Source organism: Bos indicus x Bos taurus, chromosome 2 (assembly GCF_003369695.1).
Source record: "Bos indicus x Bos taurus breed Angus x Brahman F1 hybrid chromosome 2, Bos_hybrid_MaternalHap_v2.0, whole genome shotgun sequence".
NCBI lineage: Eukaryota > Metazoa > Chordata > Mammalia > Artiodactyla > Bovidae > Bos > Bos indicus x Bos taurus.
Window position 1 is genome coordinate 17,042,954 of NC_040077.1, and position 18,452 is coordinate 17,061,405.

The 18,452-nt window shown below is 39.8% G+C and overlaps 1 protein-coding gene and 1 pseudogene across 5 annotated transcripts in view; one reads left to right on the forward strand and one right to left on the reverse strand.

Moving 5' to 3' along the window:
- The window catches only part of ZNF385B (zinc finger protein 385B), a 368,588-nt gene that overhangs the window by 125,926 nt on the left and 224,210 nt on the right, over positions 1 to 18,452 (forward strand). Inside the window, exon 1 of one of the 5 annotated variants that reach the window (XM_027556306.1) lies at positions 8,165 to 8,316. The exons of the other annotated variants lie outside the window; for them this stretch is intronic. Coding sequence (XP_027412107.1) covers positions 8,307 to 8,316 — 10 coding nt within the window. The 5' untranslated portion in view covers positions 8,165 to 8,306. Of the gene's footprint in view, positions 1 to 8,164; positions 8,317 to 18,452 lie in introns of those variants that run through there. 5 annotated transcript variants of the gene reach the window in all.
- Positions 4,159 to 7,422, reverse strand: LOC113901673 (annotated as a pseudogene).

Below are 18,452 nucleotides of genomic sequence, written 5' to 3' on the forward strand. Positions count from 1 at the left end.
CACTCCTAAATGGGACTTCATATTAAAAAACAAAAATTGAAAATAAATGAGGCATGTATACATCTTAAAACCTAGAAAACATGTATCAAAATTAGTCAAAAGATGTTAGGAAGCAGACATTAATAAAAACAGAAGCAAATATTGGTGGAATAGAGTAAAGCAAGTATATATAAAAAAAGACAAAACAGCTACTTAAAATTTACTTAAATAGACAAATGCACAACCAACCTGATTAAAGAAACATTAAACAAGAACAAATATAAAACATCTGAGTTCTAACTTTCAAAAAATAGCACCCAACTACTACTCAGACTTCTGAAAAGTTAGCATGTACTTAGCATGCTAAGTACCTAGTAACAGGTAACATGCTAAGTACCTAGTAACAGGTAACATGCTAAGTACCTAGTAACAAGGACCTAGTAACAGTGCCAATTTGTTTTGCTAAACCTGCTGTAATAAAGTACTACAAACCAGATGGCTTAAACAACAAAAATTTATCCTGTCACAGTCTTGGAGGCTAGAATTCTGAATTCAAGGTGTCAGAAGGGTGGGTTCCCTTCTGAGAGCTCAGAGGAAAGTATCTGTTTCAGGCGCCTCTCCTTGGCTGGCAGATGGCTGTCTTTTCCCTGTGTCTCTACAAAGTCTCCCTCCGTATCAGTCTGCATCCAAATTTCTCAGTTTTTATAAATACACCTGACATAGTGGATGAACGCCCACCCTAGCAACCTCATCTTAATTTGATTACCTCTGGAAAGAATCTACCTCCAAATAAGATCACATTTTGAGAAATTGGGCATTAGTATCTTCAAATATGAATGGAGGACTGGGAAGAGACATAATTCAAACCATCACAATGTCTTTTATCTTGGGTTCATCAGTCATTCACTTTTATAAGGTTTTTTCCTAATAAAACTATGAAAGAGCCACACCCTTTTAAATGCTTTTGAATGTTATGTAATTTTAGAGCTAGGATGGACCATAGAAATCTATTCTAACCTTACCTTTATTCTTTTATTAAAGAAACAGACTCACTGATATTGGGCAACTTTCAGTTCAGTTCAGTTCAGTTGCTCAGTCATGTCCAGCTCATTGTGACTGCATGGACTGCAGCATGACAGGCTACCCTGTCCATCACCAACTCCTGGAGCTTGCTCAAACTCACATCCATCGAGTCGGTGATGCCATCCAACCATCTCATCCTCTGTCGTCCCCTTCTCCTCCTGTCTTAAATCTTTCCCAGCATCAGGGTCTTCTGCAATGAGTCAGTTCTTTGTATAAGGTGGCCAAAATATTGGACTTTCAGCCTCAGCATCAGTCCTTCCAGTGAATATTCAGGACTGATTTCCTTTAGGATGGACTGGTTGGATCTTCTTGCAGTCCAAGGGCCTCTCAAGAGTCTTCTCCAACAACACAGTTCAAAAACATCTTTTCTTCAGTGCTCAGCTTTCTTTATAGTCAAACTCTCACATCCATACATGACTACTGGAAAAACCATAGCTTTGACTAGATGGACCTTTGTCAGCAAAGTAATGTCTCTGCTTTTTAATATGCTGTCTAGGTTGGTCCTAGCTTTTCTTCCAAAGAGCAAGCGTCTTTTAATTTCATGACTATAGTCACCGTCTGCAGTGATTTTGGAGCCCCCCAAAATAAAGTCTCTCACCATTTCCATTGTTTCCCCATCTATTTGCCATGAAGTGATGGGACCAGATGCCATGACCTTGGTTTTCTGAATGTTGAGTTTTAAGCCAACTTTTTCACTCTCCTGTTTCGCCATCAAGAGGCTTTTTAGTTCCTCTTTGCTTTCTGCTGTAAAGGTGGTGTCATCTGCATATCTGAGGTTATTAATATTTCTCCCAGCAATCTTGATTCCAGCTTGTGCTTCATCTAGCCTGGCATTTCTCATGATGTACTCTGCATATAAGTTAAATAAGCAGGGTGACAACATACATCCTTGATGTATCCTTCCCAATTTGGAACCAGTCTGTTGTTCCATGTCAGGTTCTAACTGTTGCTTCTTGACCTGCATACAGATTTCTTAGGAGGTGGGTAAGGTGGTCTGGTATTCCCATCTCTTTAAGAATTTTCCAGTTTTTTGTGATCCACACAAAGGCTTTGGCCTAATCAATAAATCAGAAATAGACATTTTTCTGAACTCTCTTGCTTTTTCAATGATCCATCGGATGTTGGCAAATTGATCTCTGGCTCCTCTGCCTTCTCTTAATCCAGCTTAAACATCTGGAGGTTCTCTGTTCATGAACTACTGAAGCCTGACTTGGAGAATTTTGAGCTTTACTTTATTAGCATGTGAGATTAGTGCAATTGTACAGTAGTTTGAACATTCTTTGGCATTGCCTTTTTTTGAGATTGGAATGAAAACTGACCTTTTCCAGTCCTGAGACCATTGCTGAGTTTTCCAAATTTGCTGGCATATTGAGTGCAGCACTTTCACAGCATGAGAATTTGATATAGCTCAACTGTGATTCCATCACCTCCACTATCTTTACAACTGGTCACTTTACAGTGACTAGTTTTACAACTAGTGACCAGCTTTAAACTGGCAACGTAACAGCTGGTCATTTTCATCCTGGTTATTTTATCATTTCTTCCAAATGCTTCACACCACTGGAGGCTTATAGAGATACCCCACTCAGTACTGGGCCAGAGGTTGGAGTCTTATTGGGGATGTGCTACTGCTGCATATTCATCCTTCTTGGTATCTTGCCCTCCTATCAAGCATCACTTGCTTTGTGTCTGGTCAGATGAGCATGCACCTTTGCTTCTGGCTTTTTCTCTTCTGCCTTCACAAAGGACCATTGAGATACGTATGCAGTTTAGTGTTTCAGTTTTTAAAAGTTCCTGTGGGGATAAACTGTCACAGAGGCATCCATACGTAGCTTTACTCATTTAGGCAATACCCAAGGTTTATTGTAATTGATTTAGAATCAAAGGTAGCTTGCTTGCTTTTCAGAAATACATTATTACCACAAACATTTAAGAGTCCTCCAGTATTGCTATTCTTATTAAATTGCTGTTTACTTAGAGGTGAAATGGTCAGTCTTCAGACCAAAGATATTTGAGTCAGTGGATCTCTGGTAGTCCCAGATATATGTGTTTTTAGCAGACATCCTGGGTGGTTCTTTAGGTTTTTCCACACCACATTTTGAATAACAACAACAAAAACCTGCTTTAAATCAACTTATTTTTCATTAATTTGTACATAGCTTCTCCCAAGAGTAATTGTTTTATTTCCAAATAATATCACATGTTATCAAACCTCAGATTTTCTTAATTTTTTTTGACTGTACTCCTTGGCATGTGGAATTTCCCCAACTGCAAATGGAACCCGTGTCTCCTGCAGTGGAAGCATGGAGTCTTACCTACTGGACCACCACGCAAGTCCAGATTGTCCATTCACATCATTACTTTACACATCACTAGGAAAGAAAAAAAATTTTTTTAATAACTAAGGACTTTATTTCAAACAAGAATTAAAAATAAAAAATTGAGAGCTATCTCCCTGGGTGTGGGGAAAGGATCAGGACAAGGGATTCCCCGAGGCTAGGCCAGTATCCTCAGACTAGAGGGGCCATGATCATTCCCTTCCTCACTTCTGGGATGGGGGACCTCAGCAAGTGCAGGACCCTATGCCAAAGCCCACCTACCCAGGGGAACTCAGGCTAGGGCTCAGTCCCTGGGAGGGGACAGTCAGGCAGCAGCATGGCCAAAGGCCAGCCACAGGATCAAGTCCTAAGTACCAAGAACCTACTCTCTTCTCCTTCCTGGGACCCAGATTACATGCAGAGATGGCCTGTGAAAAGATCCTCTCGGACCCTGGTGGGGAGAATCGAGGCCCCAGCGTCCCCCACATTTATCACTTCTGTCCTCTCGAGGGCAGTGAGTCCTGGAGTCCATCAGGTGGTAATACTGACACAGCTGGGGTGGCGGCAAGGAAGCCCCAGTCAGTCAGGACCCCACAGCTGGCTCTCCCCACCCGCCCTGGCAAGCTCTACTGTTACCACATGAGCCTTTGTATGTCTTGCCTTCCATTTCCCTTGGTGGATGGCCGGGTGGGTGGGCCTTCCTGGCTTAGGGTTTCTCCAAGGGCCTTCCCAGGGAGGGTCCCCTGAACCCCCCAACCCTATTCGCGCAGGAGCCTGAGGAGGAGGATGTCACATGATGCCATTGATGAGGCACTGGAAGCTGTCATAGAGTTTGGTGGTAATAGACCGCATGCCGCCGTCCAGCATCTGCTCCACCAGCAGCTGGAGCTGCTCCTCAGTCATGCTCACGTGGAACCTCTCCTTGAGGTTGCGGATGGTGCTGAAACCATGGAAGCAAGGAAGCTGAGAACCTTGCTGCATGATCTCTACGATCTGCACCACCTTAGCCCTGTGTTTCCGAGCTGCGATCAGCCCCTGCAGCATCAACATCTTGTAATAGTTGAACATGTTGCCATCCAGGCCGCCCATCACATCCACAAACCCTGTGGTCAGCTTAAAGGCCGATGTCTCAAAGCCCAGGTTTCAGAGTGAGCTGGATAGGATGAAGCCAAAGTCGACGTGGATGATGTGGCCTTCTGCATCCAACAGGATGTTCCCATTGTGTCTGTCCTTGACCTGTAGCAGGTAGCAGACCAAACAGTAGCCAGTCCAACTCTGCACAGAATTGCGCTGGGATCTGAGGAATGCCTCCGTGGTGTAACTGCCATGCTCCTGGAGGAAGTAATCAGGCAGGGAGAGCTGTGACTGCTTCCTCACCTGGTGTATGGATGCAGCCTTGACCCACTGGCTCAGTCATGCTGCTGTCGGCCAAAATCACAAGAATCTTATATGGCTTGATCCACAGGGCTACTCGCTCCTGTTCCCAAATGGACTGCAGTTGCTTTTAACACCTGGAAGGCCAACAGCTCCTGCCGAAGGTCATCCCCACACTTGACAATGACTGACAGGAGCCTCCAGTTGGGGAGAAGGCCATAGGGGGAACCCTCTCTAATGCACCACACTTTCTCCTGCCAGGGCTCTTTGAGAGCAACTGCAGAACGGTCTTCTGGGTCTCGTTTGAAGGCTGTGGGGGTGTGAGCCAGCTGCTCCCAAAGGCGCCATCGGATTTTACCTGCTGCAATGAACACAGACTCCTTGCTTTCCTGGCTGGTGATGCTGTCCACGGAGAACTGGGAGATGTCACAGCTGTTGGTGTGCACTTCAGGGAGCTCCACCTGAAGCTCACCTATGTCATCCACCGGCCAGACCTCGTCATCGTTGTCATAGTTGGGCACAGTGCTGAAGCTGCCTGCCCGCTGCTCGTGGGTGATGCCTCATTTGGGCAGGTTCTCTACAGATTGGGTGCTTCGAATTCGGTTCTCGGGGATCTGGGCGGGGACCCTAGATCTGTGGTGTCGAAGTTTTCACATTCGAGGACCTCCACATAGATCAGGTGGGGAGCCTTGTCCTTAGAGTTGAGGACGACAGCCTGGGTGTGGGGCACGCAGACCATGTGGTGGTCAAAGTCAGCAGTGGGCAGCCAGACTCGGGCGGGGAGCTTGTGGTTGAGCAGGGAGAGCTCTGAGATCCTCTGCTGTGTCTTCTGCTCCTTGGTGGGGAGTGTGGCCCTCCACTTGCCAATCACCATCAGGGACTTGATGAATTCTCGCTCAGGAGCCAGTCTGATGGGGGAACTGAATGAATTATCAATACTCTCGATGCTGGAGGAGAGCTCCTCATCCTCATTCTCCACTTTAGGGTGGCTGGCTGTTCGTTTCAGGTTGCTGCTGAGATTTATGCTGGTGGTGGCATCTGACTTAGAGCGCTGGTGGGTCCTTTTAGAGGGAGACAGCCCTGTGTCAGAGACTGGGCTCAAGGAGGGCCACTCCCTCTTTTGGTGAGCGGGCTTCAGCTCATCTGAGAGGATCAGCTTCCATAGCTTGGTCCCATGGGAGCCCCCAGCAACAGCAACTGTCAATAAACTATGATACAGAGCTTTAAAGAGATTCCCTCTGGACCTGTGAATTATTCACACTAGCAAATCACATTTAAATTTCTGTTCAGAGGGATTTGGTGATTCCGTCTAGCTTCAGCTGCATTTCTGGGCCTGTGATAGGCAAAACTTCACATGTACCATAGTTTCTTCCACTAGTGATTACCATTCTTATATCCTCTAATGGAATAAATGCTACTTTCCAAGAAAGTCTGAAGTTGCTGTCATTTCTCCAGTAATTAACATCTGCTTCACCAACAACAAATACACACACCACACCTGTTTGTATTTCATCTTTGTATGCAGTGACTTATTTTTAAAATTATAGTGTGCTTTTTAAAGCATTGGTTTAAAAAATTATTTTTAAATGGCAAACTCAACATTTGATATCATTCAAAAATGATATCACTCAACTGAAGAGACAGTATGAACAGCTGTGACCAAGTCCGTGCAGACACTGACACTGCGTGTTGTGGGTGCTGCCCTCTGCATAGCTTCTGTAAGTTGTGATTAATTATAGACACATCCTGATTCAGAGCTGTGAAAATGTGCGGGTGAAGAAGCCCTTGGAATCTATGTAATATAGTAATAAGCAATTCACACTGGAAATGTCTTCATGCTAGATTATAGGATAACATAATGAGCTAAAGCAATGGTTCTCAAAGTGTGGTCCCAGGACCAGAAACTTCAGCATCGCCTGAGAATGTGCTATAATATAAATTCTCAGGCCCCACCCTAGACAGACTGAATCAGAAATTCTAGGGCTTGGGCCAAGCAGTCTGTTTTAACAAGCCCTTCAGGGGATTCTGAAGTCGCTCAAGCGTGACAGCCACTCGGTAAAAGTGAATGGGGTGTCAAGGGCAGGGAGAGAGGCTTCCTTCCACATTTACAGAAAAACATTTATTAGTATAAACATACACACATGCGTACACCTGTCCCTCTTGAAACTTGGTTTACCCCATATGAGAATTTCTATGCATAATCCTTCAGGTCACTACATCCAAATATATATATTTGATATATGCAAGGCCTACATTCTACAATGACCGAAGAACCCCAGATGTTGGTCTGTTGTTCATCATCATCCTTGACCACCTCTCCTTTCGTTCTCTTTGTTCCTAGATTTGTTTCCTATTTACCTCTTTCTCTGACACTCATTTTTCTTAAACTTTTCAGCCTATTTTAATCAAAATAAAAGTAGCTGATCATGTAAAAGTTGAATCCCAAAATTATCTTTAATAGGGAAATACAGAAACATGAATGAATACCAGGAAAACTTTACTGCTCAAGGATCTGGATCCCAGGAAGGTATACATAGTTTAATTTCTGTCCACTGTCATTATAATATGTAAAAAATATCTGCTGCAGGATAATTTAAAGATAATTGCTAAAATGTGTAATATTTGGATGTATCATTTTATTTTCTACTTCAAAAAGCATAGTCTCAGAAATCACATTCAACTTACTGGCTTTAGTGTTAGCTGGAGTGCAGTGTATTCTTCCTTTGAGGTCACATAGATTTTTCTCCTTTTAAATTGTTAATTCACAGCCAGTAGAAACATAGAAAGAAATGAGATATTCCTTTGTTAAATATGCACTGCAATATCCTTATTGCTTTAAAACTGTAAGGTTTGTTCTCTCAAGAGAAACCTATTTCAGAAATAATTATCTTTGTATTGGAATCAAACAAACAATCCTTTGTGAAACTGAAATCTCATTGGACGCTCAAGCTCATAACACCAAATAATAAAAATATTTGCATTCTCTGATTCTTGATGAGTGATATAATTTTAATACACAGTCTTCCCTAAAAACATGTATATTATACAGAGCTTATTTTGCCTTCTGAATTTCTTTTTAGTTTAGAGTTAAATGTATTTTAAATTAAAAAAAAGCATCGGGGGAAAATTGGGTAGTTCGATTTTTTAAATATGATTTTATAAGCTTGTTTGCATGAGTTTCACTTGTTTTATTTGTTAATTTAGTAGAAAAAGCTCCTCAGAATTTTAAAGAAACAGCATGATCAATTCAAAATTTATATCTCCAACTCCAGTGAAATAACCTACTTTTCCATAATTTTTTTTGGCTCTGTGGGCTGAGGACGCAGCATCTACTGACAGTCTCTGCATTGTTTGTTAAGTTTCCACCAAGGTCCACGGCGAGTGAGTGGAGTCAGTCCAGTACTCCAGCAGGCTTAGGATACAAGGAAGAGTTTGTGAGGGCTCCCGCTCTCACTGTAATAAAACCTGTGGCAGATTAACATACTGCTCAGCTCTTGATACCTTTATTATACAGAGTTTGCAGACTGGCTGAATTGACTACTGCTGAGAAACATGCTTCTAGGTAAGTAACAAGACTTACAAATGGTGTTTTTGTTTGAAAGTGATAGGCAATACATATGGAAGTATACTTGGTTTTAGCTGTAATTTTCCAGATTGGTACAGATTTCATACAGTGCTGAGCAATGCCATGATTAGTATTATCTGTCATCCTAGGATTTGGGATGATGAGGTTTGGCAATTTAGAATAGTGTTGTAAATGTGTGTCTAAGTTAAGGAGGCACTCACGACTCACGTAACTGTATGTTTTTCCTTCTATTAAGATAAGCACAACATTTGGGGGTTTAATCAGTAGTTATTATAGACAACAGAATCTTCATGAACTAAGTGCTAACATGACTTCTGGCTTAAAAATATACTGGACTTCCATATGTTGTTAAAATGCTATGATGAGTCTTCTAGAAAGGGATGATTCTACATGATTATTTTATTAATGTTTAAAATATATAGAAAATGCCTAGATTCTCAGCTATAAAATTAGTTTTAAGTAACAGAACATTGAAAAGGTAAAGTTTGCATGCTGCATCTGTTTAGTAATGTTCATAATTATATCTTATACAGTATATTTTAAAATATAGCATTTGCATGCATTAGTCTTAAGGGAAATCTAGTAAAATCTTTCAAAGATCTGATATAGGAAGCTTTCTCAGAGGAGCATAATTAAGTTAGTAAGAATTTCTAAACTCTAAATTAGTAAGAATTTCATTGGTGGCTACATAAACATTTAAAAAATGTTTTATTGATAAAATACTTTATTGTCAAGTTAATATTGTGAAATACTGGCTGAATTTTGTGGCTTGGATTATTTCTTTGGGAAACAAACATTTTCCTAATAGAATATGTCAGTAAGTGTACAATGAGTAGAGGAATTTTCCAGTTAATAAAGGCTAAACAAACATCTGAAATCTCCAGGAAATTAAGTGAAAACATCTTTTATTGCAGTGGTTATACTTTGACCAGTTGCACACATTACTTCACATGTGAGAACAATTTCAGCCTTTATTTTGGAGCTACTCATACTATCACTATATAGGGATGTTTGATTATCCATTTGGTACATAGTAAGCATAATCATGTTAGTAGTTTAAAAGATAAATTATATTTCTCCTTTGTTGTTCATTTGTTTAAAATATTTAATTAGGTCAGTCTGCATGGAGAAGCTTATAATTGATGATGTATATTTAGGTCAATTTTTGCTATAATTTCAAGCCTATTTATTATTCTACTTGGTAACATTGTACTGTTATGAAAAATTACTGGTCTAGGAATTAGGAGACCTAAGTTTGAGTTCTGGCTCATTAACATGGCTCCTAACCACTGTGTATCCTCCTTCATAAAATGATTTCTTAGAGCCTGACTGTTTTTTTGCAATTCCACTTCTGCCTTTCTAGTTTTCATTATCCTGTCTTGTCAGAGACTCTAATACAAAATGTAAAGTATGCTGGAAATTTTAAACAAGGACCATCCTTTCACATGGCCAGTCCTTTCAAATCATAAGGTCCCATGCCATGAATAGGGAATGGGTGATACAGACAATTTAGGACAATAGTCCCAGCCTCTGGGAAGTGTACCTGTGCTTCTGTGAAATAGCCGCCGTTTTGTTTGTCATTTACAAGGGTAAACATATACACAAGTATATGTTTTACAACCCTCAAAGTCAGAAAATTCTAACCAATACCTGTCTTAAAGACATTTATTTTTTTTAAAATGATACTTCATTTGAAATCATCTGCACGAGTAGCTTCTCACATGCAAAATCTCAAAACATACTATACAGCATATTTATTACCTCTTCACTTGCTCAAGATTCCTCCATTTGATTGGATATTAAGTTTGCAGACATGAATCTTTCTGTCATTTCACTGAGATAATTTCACTGTGGCTAAAGTAGCAAAACATGAGCTTCAGATGGCAGAAGTTTGACTTCTTCCCTCACTTGGTAAATGGTTCAAGGAAAATCATCCATCCTTTCTGAACTCATTTTCTCTGAAAATGACAATACAAATGTTTATCTCATAGGATTGCTGGAGGAATTAAATCGGTAGTATTTATAAAGGATCGAGTATAGCATTTTAGCATTGAAGTTGGCAACCAATAAATGGTAGATAATTATTATTGTTTTCTTATTAAACTATCAACCATTGATTTCTATTTCGATTCACCATACTGTCTAGGGTTGCTGAAACTATATAGGTTTTATATAGTTATTTACTGCAGTGCTCCAACAAGACGAGTGAATTATTTTCCTGTGTGAATGTGGAGTCAACCAGACCTCACTCTAAATTATAGTTGTGAGCTATAATTACTTCAATGGTTAAGACCATTTTGGCCTCTGGGAGTGAAAAGTTATATTTGACAGTGCATCTGAAAGAAGTATTTGTGAATTCATCTCTGTCTGCTATTCATACCTGGGTTAAAATGAGCCATGGTGTCAAGAGGTTTCCTTGGAACGTTACACAAACTTTCTTGTTCCTGGCCACGTAGCAGTTGGGAAATATGCAAACAGGCCTGAATGGGACCAAAGAGAAAATTCTTGTCAGGCAGGAAACCTAATGTTTACACATTAATCAATAAGGTGACAGTCACTAAGGTGGCTATGACTAAGATTTCTTGTTTATCATGAATGGAAGCTCGCATCTCTTCTTACAGTCCTTATTTCACATCAACATGTTCAACAGGACTGCACTGAAGCTCAGTGGTGACACAGGCATTCTGGCACCAGAGGCTCTCTATCTCCCCTCCTCTCCCCGACTCCACACCACTGCCCCCCTGCTCCAGTAAGGGAGGACCCTTACATTCACCTACCAGACTGGCTTTCTGCTTTTCTTTTTTTTTTTTTTCAGTTTTTTTTTAGTTGAAGGCTAATTACTTTATAATATGGTGTTGGTTTTCACCATGCATTGACATGAATCAGCCACGGGTGTACAGGTGTCCCCCAATACTGAACACCCCACCCACAACCCTCCCTACCCCATCCCTCTGGGTTGTCCCAGAGCCATCAGCTTTGAGTGCCCTGCTTCATGCATCGAACCTGCACAGGTCATCCATTTTACATACAGTAATATACATGTTTCAATGCTATTCTCTCATATCGTCCCACCCTTGCCTTTTCCCACATAGTCCAAAAGTCTGTTCTTTACATCTGTGTCTCTTTTGTTGTCTTGCATGTAAGGTCATCGTTACCGTCTTTCTAAATTCCATATATATGTGTTGATATACTGCATTGGTGTTTCTCTTTCTGGCTTACTCCACTCTATATAATAGGCTTCAGTTTCATCTACCTCATTAGAACTGACTCAAATGTGTTCTTTTTTATAGTTGAGTAATATTCCATTGTGTGTATTTACCACAACTTCCGTATCCATTCATCTGCTGGTGGACATCTAGGTTGCTTCCATGTCCTGGCTATTGTAAACCGTGCTGCAGCGAACATGGGGGTACACGTGTCTCTTTCAATTCCGGTTTCCTCAGTGTGTATGCCCAGAAGTGGGATTACTGGGTTGTATGGCAGTCTATTTCAGGTTTTTTAAGGAATCTCCACACTGTTCTCCATAGTGGCTGTACTAGTTTGCATTCCCACCAGCAGTGTAGGAGGGTTCCCTTTTCTTCACACCCTCTCCAGCATTTATTGTTTGTAGACTTTTTGATGGTGGCCATTCTGACCTGCGTGAGATGGTACCTCATTGTGGTTTTGATTTGCATTTCTTTGTTAATGAACAATGTTGAGCATCTTTTCATGTTTGTTGGCCATCTGTATGTCTTCTTTGGAGAAATGTCTGTTTAGTTCTTCAGCCCATTTCTTTGATTGGGTCATTTATTTTTCTTGTATTGAGCTGCTGCTTGTGTATTTTGGAGATTAATTCTTTGTCAGTTGTTTCATTTGCTATTATTTTCTCCCATTCTGAAGGCTGCCTTTACACCTTGCTTTATACCTTCCTGCATTGTGCAAAAGGTTTTAAGTTTAATTAGGTCCTGTTTGTATATTTTTGTGTTTAGTTCAACATTATTCTGGGAGGTGGGTCATAGAGAATCTTGCTGTTATTTATATCAGAGAGTGTTTTGCCTATGTTTTCCTCTAAGTTTTATAGTTTCTGGTCTTAACATTTAGACCTTTAATCCATTTTGAGTTTGTTTTTGTGTATGGTATTAGAAAGTTTTCTAGTTTCATTCTTTTCCAGATGGTTGACCAGTTTTCCCAACAACACTTGTTAAAGGGATTGTCTTTTCTCCATTGTATATTTTGGCTTTCTGTTCTTCTACTCACATTAAGGTATAAATGGCTCAACATAGTCTATGAGTTTGCATTTTAACTCACTGAAAAACTTCAAGCTAAAAATTTAAAACCCTAACCCCATGCAATGCTAAGTAATAACTAGTGGGTTGAAAGATTTGGGATAAACAGATATAACCTCTAGATTAGCCATTCTCACTGCTCGCCAAGGGGCAAAAATTCATTCTCAGAAGCAAAAAAGTAAAAAAAAAAAAAAAAAAATTGTACTACTTTTATGAAGTATTAATATAGTACATAAACAGACATGCAGTATATCTGTGGCATTAAAATTTCATGGAGCACCCCATTAAAGATAACATTGTAAAGAAAACTCATTAAACAAGGGCAAAATGAAAAAAAAAAAAAAGTCTTGAGAAACAGTGCTCTAGGTGAAGATCTCAAAAGACTCCATAAGCCTGTAGAGTGTGAATTTTACTGTATTGTTTTTTTTCTTTTTTCTTTTTTTTTTTTTTTAGTATAGTGTAACTTATGTCTGGCTTAGTTCAGTTTAGTTGCTCAGTCGTATTCCACTCTTTGCAACCCCATGGACTACAGCACTCCAGGCTTCCCTGTCCAACACCAACCCTCAGAGCTTGCTCAAACTCATGCCCATGGAGTCGGTGATGCCATCCAGTCATCTCATCCTCTGTCGTCCCCTTCTCTTCCCGCCTTCAATCTTGTCCAGCATCAGAGTCTTTTCTAATGACTCAGCTTTTTGTGTCAAGTGGTCAAAGTATTGGAGCTTCAGCTTCAGCCTCAGGCCTTCCAATGAATATTCAGGATTGATTTTCTTTAGGATTAACTGGTTGGATCTCCTTGCAGTTCAAGGGACTCTCAAGAGTCTTTTCCAACACCACAGTTCAAAAGCGTCAATTCTTCAATGACCAGCTTTCTCTATGGTCCAGCTCTCACACCCGTACATGACTAGTAGAAAAATCATAGCTTTGACTATACAGACCTTTGTCGGCAAAGTCTGGCTTAGTACTTATATTTGAAACTAGTATTTATGTTCTAGTAAGTCAAATATGAGAGTTCCAGAAAAACATCTATTTCTGCTTTATTGAGTACGCCAAGGCCTTTGACTGTGTGGATCACAATAAACTGTGGAAAATTCTGAAAGAGATGGAAATACAAGACCACCTGACCTGCCTCTTGAGAAATTTGTATGCAGGTCAGGAAGCAACAGTTAGAACTGGACATGGAACAACAGACTGGTTCCAAATAGGAAAAGGAGTATGTCAAGGCTGTATATTGTCACCCTGCTTATTTAACTTCTATGCAGAGTACATCATGAGAAACGCTGGGCTGGAAGAAGCACAAGCTGGAATCAAGATTGCCGGGAGAAATCTCAATAACTTCAGATATGCAGATGACACCACCCTTATGGCAGAGAGTGAAGAGGAGCTAAAGAGCCTCTTGATGAAGGTGAAAGAGGAGAGTAAAAAAGTTGGCTTAAAACTCAACATTCAGAAGACGAACATCATGGCATCTGGTCCCATCACTTCATTGGAAATAGATGGGGAAACAGTGGAAACAATGTCAGACTTTATTTTTCTGGGCTCCAAAATCACTGCAGTGGTGACTGCAGCCATGAAATGAAAAGACGCTTACTCCTTGGAAGGAAAGTTATGACCAACCTAGATAGTATATTCAAAAGCAGAGACATTACTTTGCCAACAAAGGTCCATCTAGTCAAGGCTATGGTTTTTCCAGCGGTCATGTATGGATGTGAGAGTTGGACTGTGAAGAAGGCTGAGTGCTGAAGAATTGATGCTTTTGAATGGTGGTGTTGGAGAAGACTCTTGAGAGTCCCTTGGACTGCAAGGAGATCCAACCAGTCCATTCTGAAGGAGATCAGCCCTGGGATTTCTTTGGAAGGAATGATACTAAAGCTGAAACTCCAGTACTTTGGCCACTTCATGCGAAGAGTTGACTCCTTGGAAAAAACTCTGATGCTGGGAGGGATTGGGGGCAGGAGAAGAAGGGGACGACAGAGGATGAGATGGCTGGATGGCATCACTGACTCGATGGACATGAGTCTGAGTGAACTCCGGGTGTTGGTGATGGACAGGGAGGCCTGGCGTGCTGTGATTCATGGGGTCGCAAAAAGTCAGACACGACTGAGCGACTGAACTGAACTGAAGTCAAATATGGTTATTTGTTGTAGCTTTTATTCTTTTTAATTATGAAAAAAAATGAAGAGGAAAAGAAAAGAACAAGGTCTTCCTCTGTAATCTGCTTGAAATTTAGCTGAACCAGATCCATTATATTTCTCTGTTAAAACTGTCTTTGTTTCTTCTTACTCATGTTCATTTCTCTGTTTCTTTCCATGGAAATATTTCAAAATAACTTGGAGAATCATCATCAATTATTTTCCATCCCTTCAGGAAGGTTAAAGTGGCCTTGGCCAATGTGAGGAAGTCACACAGGCCAGTCTGGATTTGTTCACTAGCAGGGATATTGTTGAAATTAGATAATGCTTGCCTTGCTGATCACATGCTGTGTTTTGAGCCTTTTGGGGTACTTTAATGGGGTAGGTGGAAATAGGGACAATTTGCTTTGATAATTGACTTGTGCCTAATATATTTGATCTAAGTCTCATGCAAAGGAAGATGGACTATAGTGTATCAATCAAGAAATTCTGATTGAACACTGAAAGTGTAATCAGTTGGTATTTTCAAAAAGAATTGAGCAAGGGACCTGTTTGAACAGGAGTGGTAAAGGTTTAAGGAGTCAACAATAGATGTCAGGGTTCCTGCTGACCAGCTGTAAGTGTCTGCATTCTTGAAGAGGAAGGGGAGGTAATGGAGGTATCTAAATTTGGTGGGCCAAGTTGGAGACAGAAAGGGAGACTGCTCAGTGAGAGTGGTTAGCATAGAAGGAAGCTGCTGCTAGAAAGCACGCAAGGAAGGAATACTCCAGTGTCTCCAATGTCTGACTCTGTTTTTCCCACACAGAATGGGCAACAAATAGAGAAAAGATCTGCAAGCACAGAACAAGCGGTACACATGGTCTTCTGAACTCATTTCAGAACATCTTCCCCACCCAGTATTTAATTTAAACAGCAATTTATGGGAATTTTCCTTTACTGTATCATATTCCTCTGTGCTTTCTTTAATGTTCTAGACATTGATTGGCTTTTAAATTTTTATGTTAACTTGGGATCCTTAATGCACATGTAAATTATTGTGCTGTGCAGCAGTGGTGCACAGGGCTAGGGAGGGACTGAGATCTGTTTGCCCCTAAAAAGAAATAATGCCAACTTGTCATGCTTTTGCATTCCTAATCATGCTTTTTTATGGCCTACTGGTATTCTATAGTGTCAGGAGGCATGTATCACAGCAGTGCACGTTCATAGCAGCTCCAGATCCTTGTTCTGAATTCTATTATTTTCATTCTTCTGTGCATTTAGGAAAGAGATAACCATTACTGTAGCCATTCACCCAATACATTTTTATTGAGCATTTATTATGCTCCTTAAAGGCCCTGAGAATATCAGGATAAGCAAAGGAAAAAAGGTTCCTGCCCTTAAGGAGTGTATGCCTCGGTTATTTTTCTAAACTAACTATTTGAGACCTTAGGAATTCTCTTAAGAATTGTTAATCTTCTGATGCTTTTGGAGGTGGTAATGGGAGACAGTTTCTGGTGCTTTGCTGAACTCTGAACTGTTGAGTTTACCAAGTAAATAAGTGAGGTGTTTATGGTACACTATTTAGTGGTGGTGTTCATACATTTAAAGAATAAATCTGCGTATCTACTATATGCTAGTATATGTAGCAATTGAGAAATTAAGAAAATATCTCAGTGTTCAGAGTACTGCTCATCTAGTGGGAAGCAAATATGCAAATACCTGCAAATGGCACCGTGTCAAGGGCTGTGGGCCTAGCAAACAATTCCACTGTTTTGGATGAGAGTGTCTATGAGAGTTGCCATAATAACCATAACGTCTAGTTTCCTGGCTGCTCAGGCAAGTCCTTTAAAGCCTCTCTGTTAGTAACTTGTGTTTTTATTTATAGAAGTCCCATAGCACTGACTTGTAAAAGCAGCATTTCCCAGAATCCATGGGCACAAACTGTTCAACTCTTTGAAACACACATGAAACAGGTCCAGGCACAGTGTTAACACTGTTTTAGGATAAACCACGTGACTCTGAATTAGGAGGCTTGGTAGAAAGTACAGTTTTAGAGATCACTGAACATGTATTTTATATGAATAGCTTATACCTGTACTCTGGAAAAATACTCATTGAAATTGAAAAATGAAACCACATAATTTTTAAAAAATGCCCTAATAATGGTTGGCTTTATTTTTCTATTTTACCAGTTTAACCTTGGACTCTCTAGCAATATTGGTCATAGCCTTTGTCATGTTTCCAAATCTATACCTTAAAATGCTCGGTCTAAGCCAAGGTTAGCTAATCCTCTAACATGCTGAAAAATAGAAGCTCAGAATTCTAGTTTTAATCTAAGACTGAAACTTTTTCCTGGCAGTACAGTTTTGGCATGCCCAATGAGGCTCTTCCTTTTTTTCTAAATGATTGAAAGAAACACTCCTATGAAACGTTTTTTGTTGTTTCCTAACTCTCTTTTCCCACATTTTTTAAAAATGTCCCCGATAAAGAGAAGAGAAACCAGTGTTAGCCACTTCCCACGAGGAGGACAGTCTTCAGGTTCCCCACAGTATTCACAGGGTGGGTTCATGTCTCAGTTCCTCCTCTAACAGCAGCCTGTGTGGGACCCTGCTGATGCTTTCTCACTTAAAGACCTCGGTGGCCCCTACAGAGCAGCATTCACATCTTCCTTTATTAGCCTATAGATTTAAAGATCATGGTTTATGTGGACTGTATAATATAGTGTGTCCATGAGTTTAGGAAAGAGTATAAACTTAATTTTATAGTATACATTAGCTACATTTAAAAATATTACACTCTGTGCACTTCTCTTCAGCCACATTTAAGGCAATGTACCTATAATGGAAAGCAATATGCCCAATTATTCATCTAAAAAAGTACAAATATTTTATTTTCTCTATGTTTATAAACTTTTTTGGACTTTTGTTAGTGTGTTTGTTGAGTAGCTTTTTTATTTTTTAAAGATTAACCATTGCATTGCTTTACATTTATTAACAGATGGAGGTCCTTCACCAAAAAACACATTAATGAACATAGTGTTTCAAAATATAACTTACATAATATTTTTTAAAAAGTTGATACTTAAAAATATTAAATCATTATGTTGTATACTGAAAACTAAAATGATATATGTCAATTATATTGCAATAAAATTAATAATAATAGTTAATAATTGTATCCTGTGTTAGTTACCTAACTTTGCAGAAAACCTGTATAATTTGACCCTTTTGCCAGATTTTCCTGAAATGGTAAAAAAAAAATCTTATGATAAAACATGTACTCTGAAGATACTAAAGTCAAAGTAATTTAAGCAAGTCTGTGTCTTTGTTGGATATTATGCAGCTAAATCACTGTGTGTATATTGTGTTTTCATCCTTGAGTAATGTCAGTGGCAAAGGGTAATCAGTAGGCATTGTTTCCAAATGTTTGCCATTTTGATGCTGAAGATCACTGTTATGCTGCTATTTTGCTTTAATCAATTCTTGTTTCTAGGTATGACTTTATCAGTTGTCCAGTGGATTTAATGCCTCTTAACTCTCTAGTAAGACAGGGAAAGGTTTAACTATCAGTCAGGCAAGTCTTGTGCTGTGATGACAGATTAAGTCAAAGAAAATTCGTAATGTTATATAGATAATCACAGAGTTTTTTGTGTCTTGATTTCTCACCTCTCTACTTTATTGATTTGTTTTTCTTCTACTTCTGATAAAGGCAGTGAAATAGCTATCGTGTGTGGAATAAA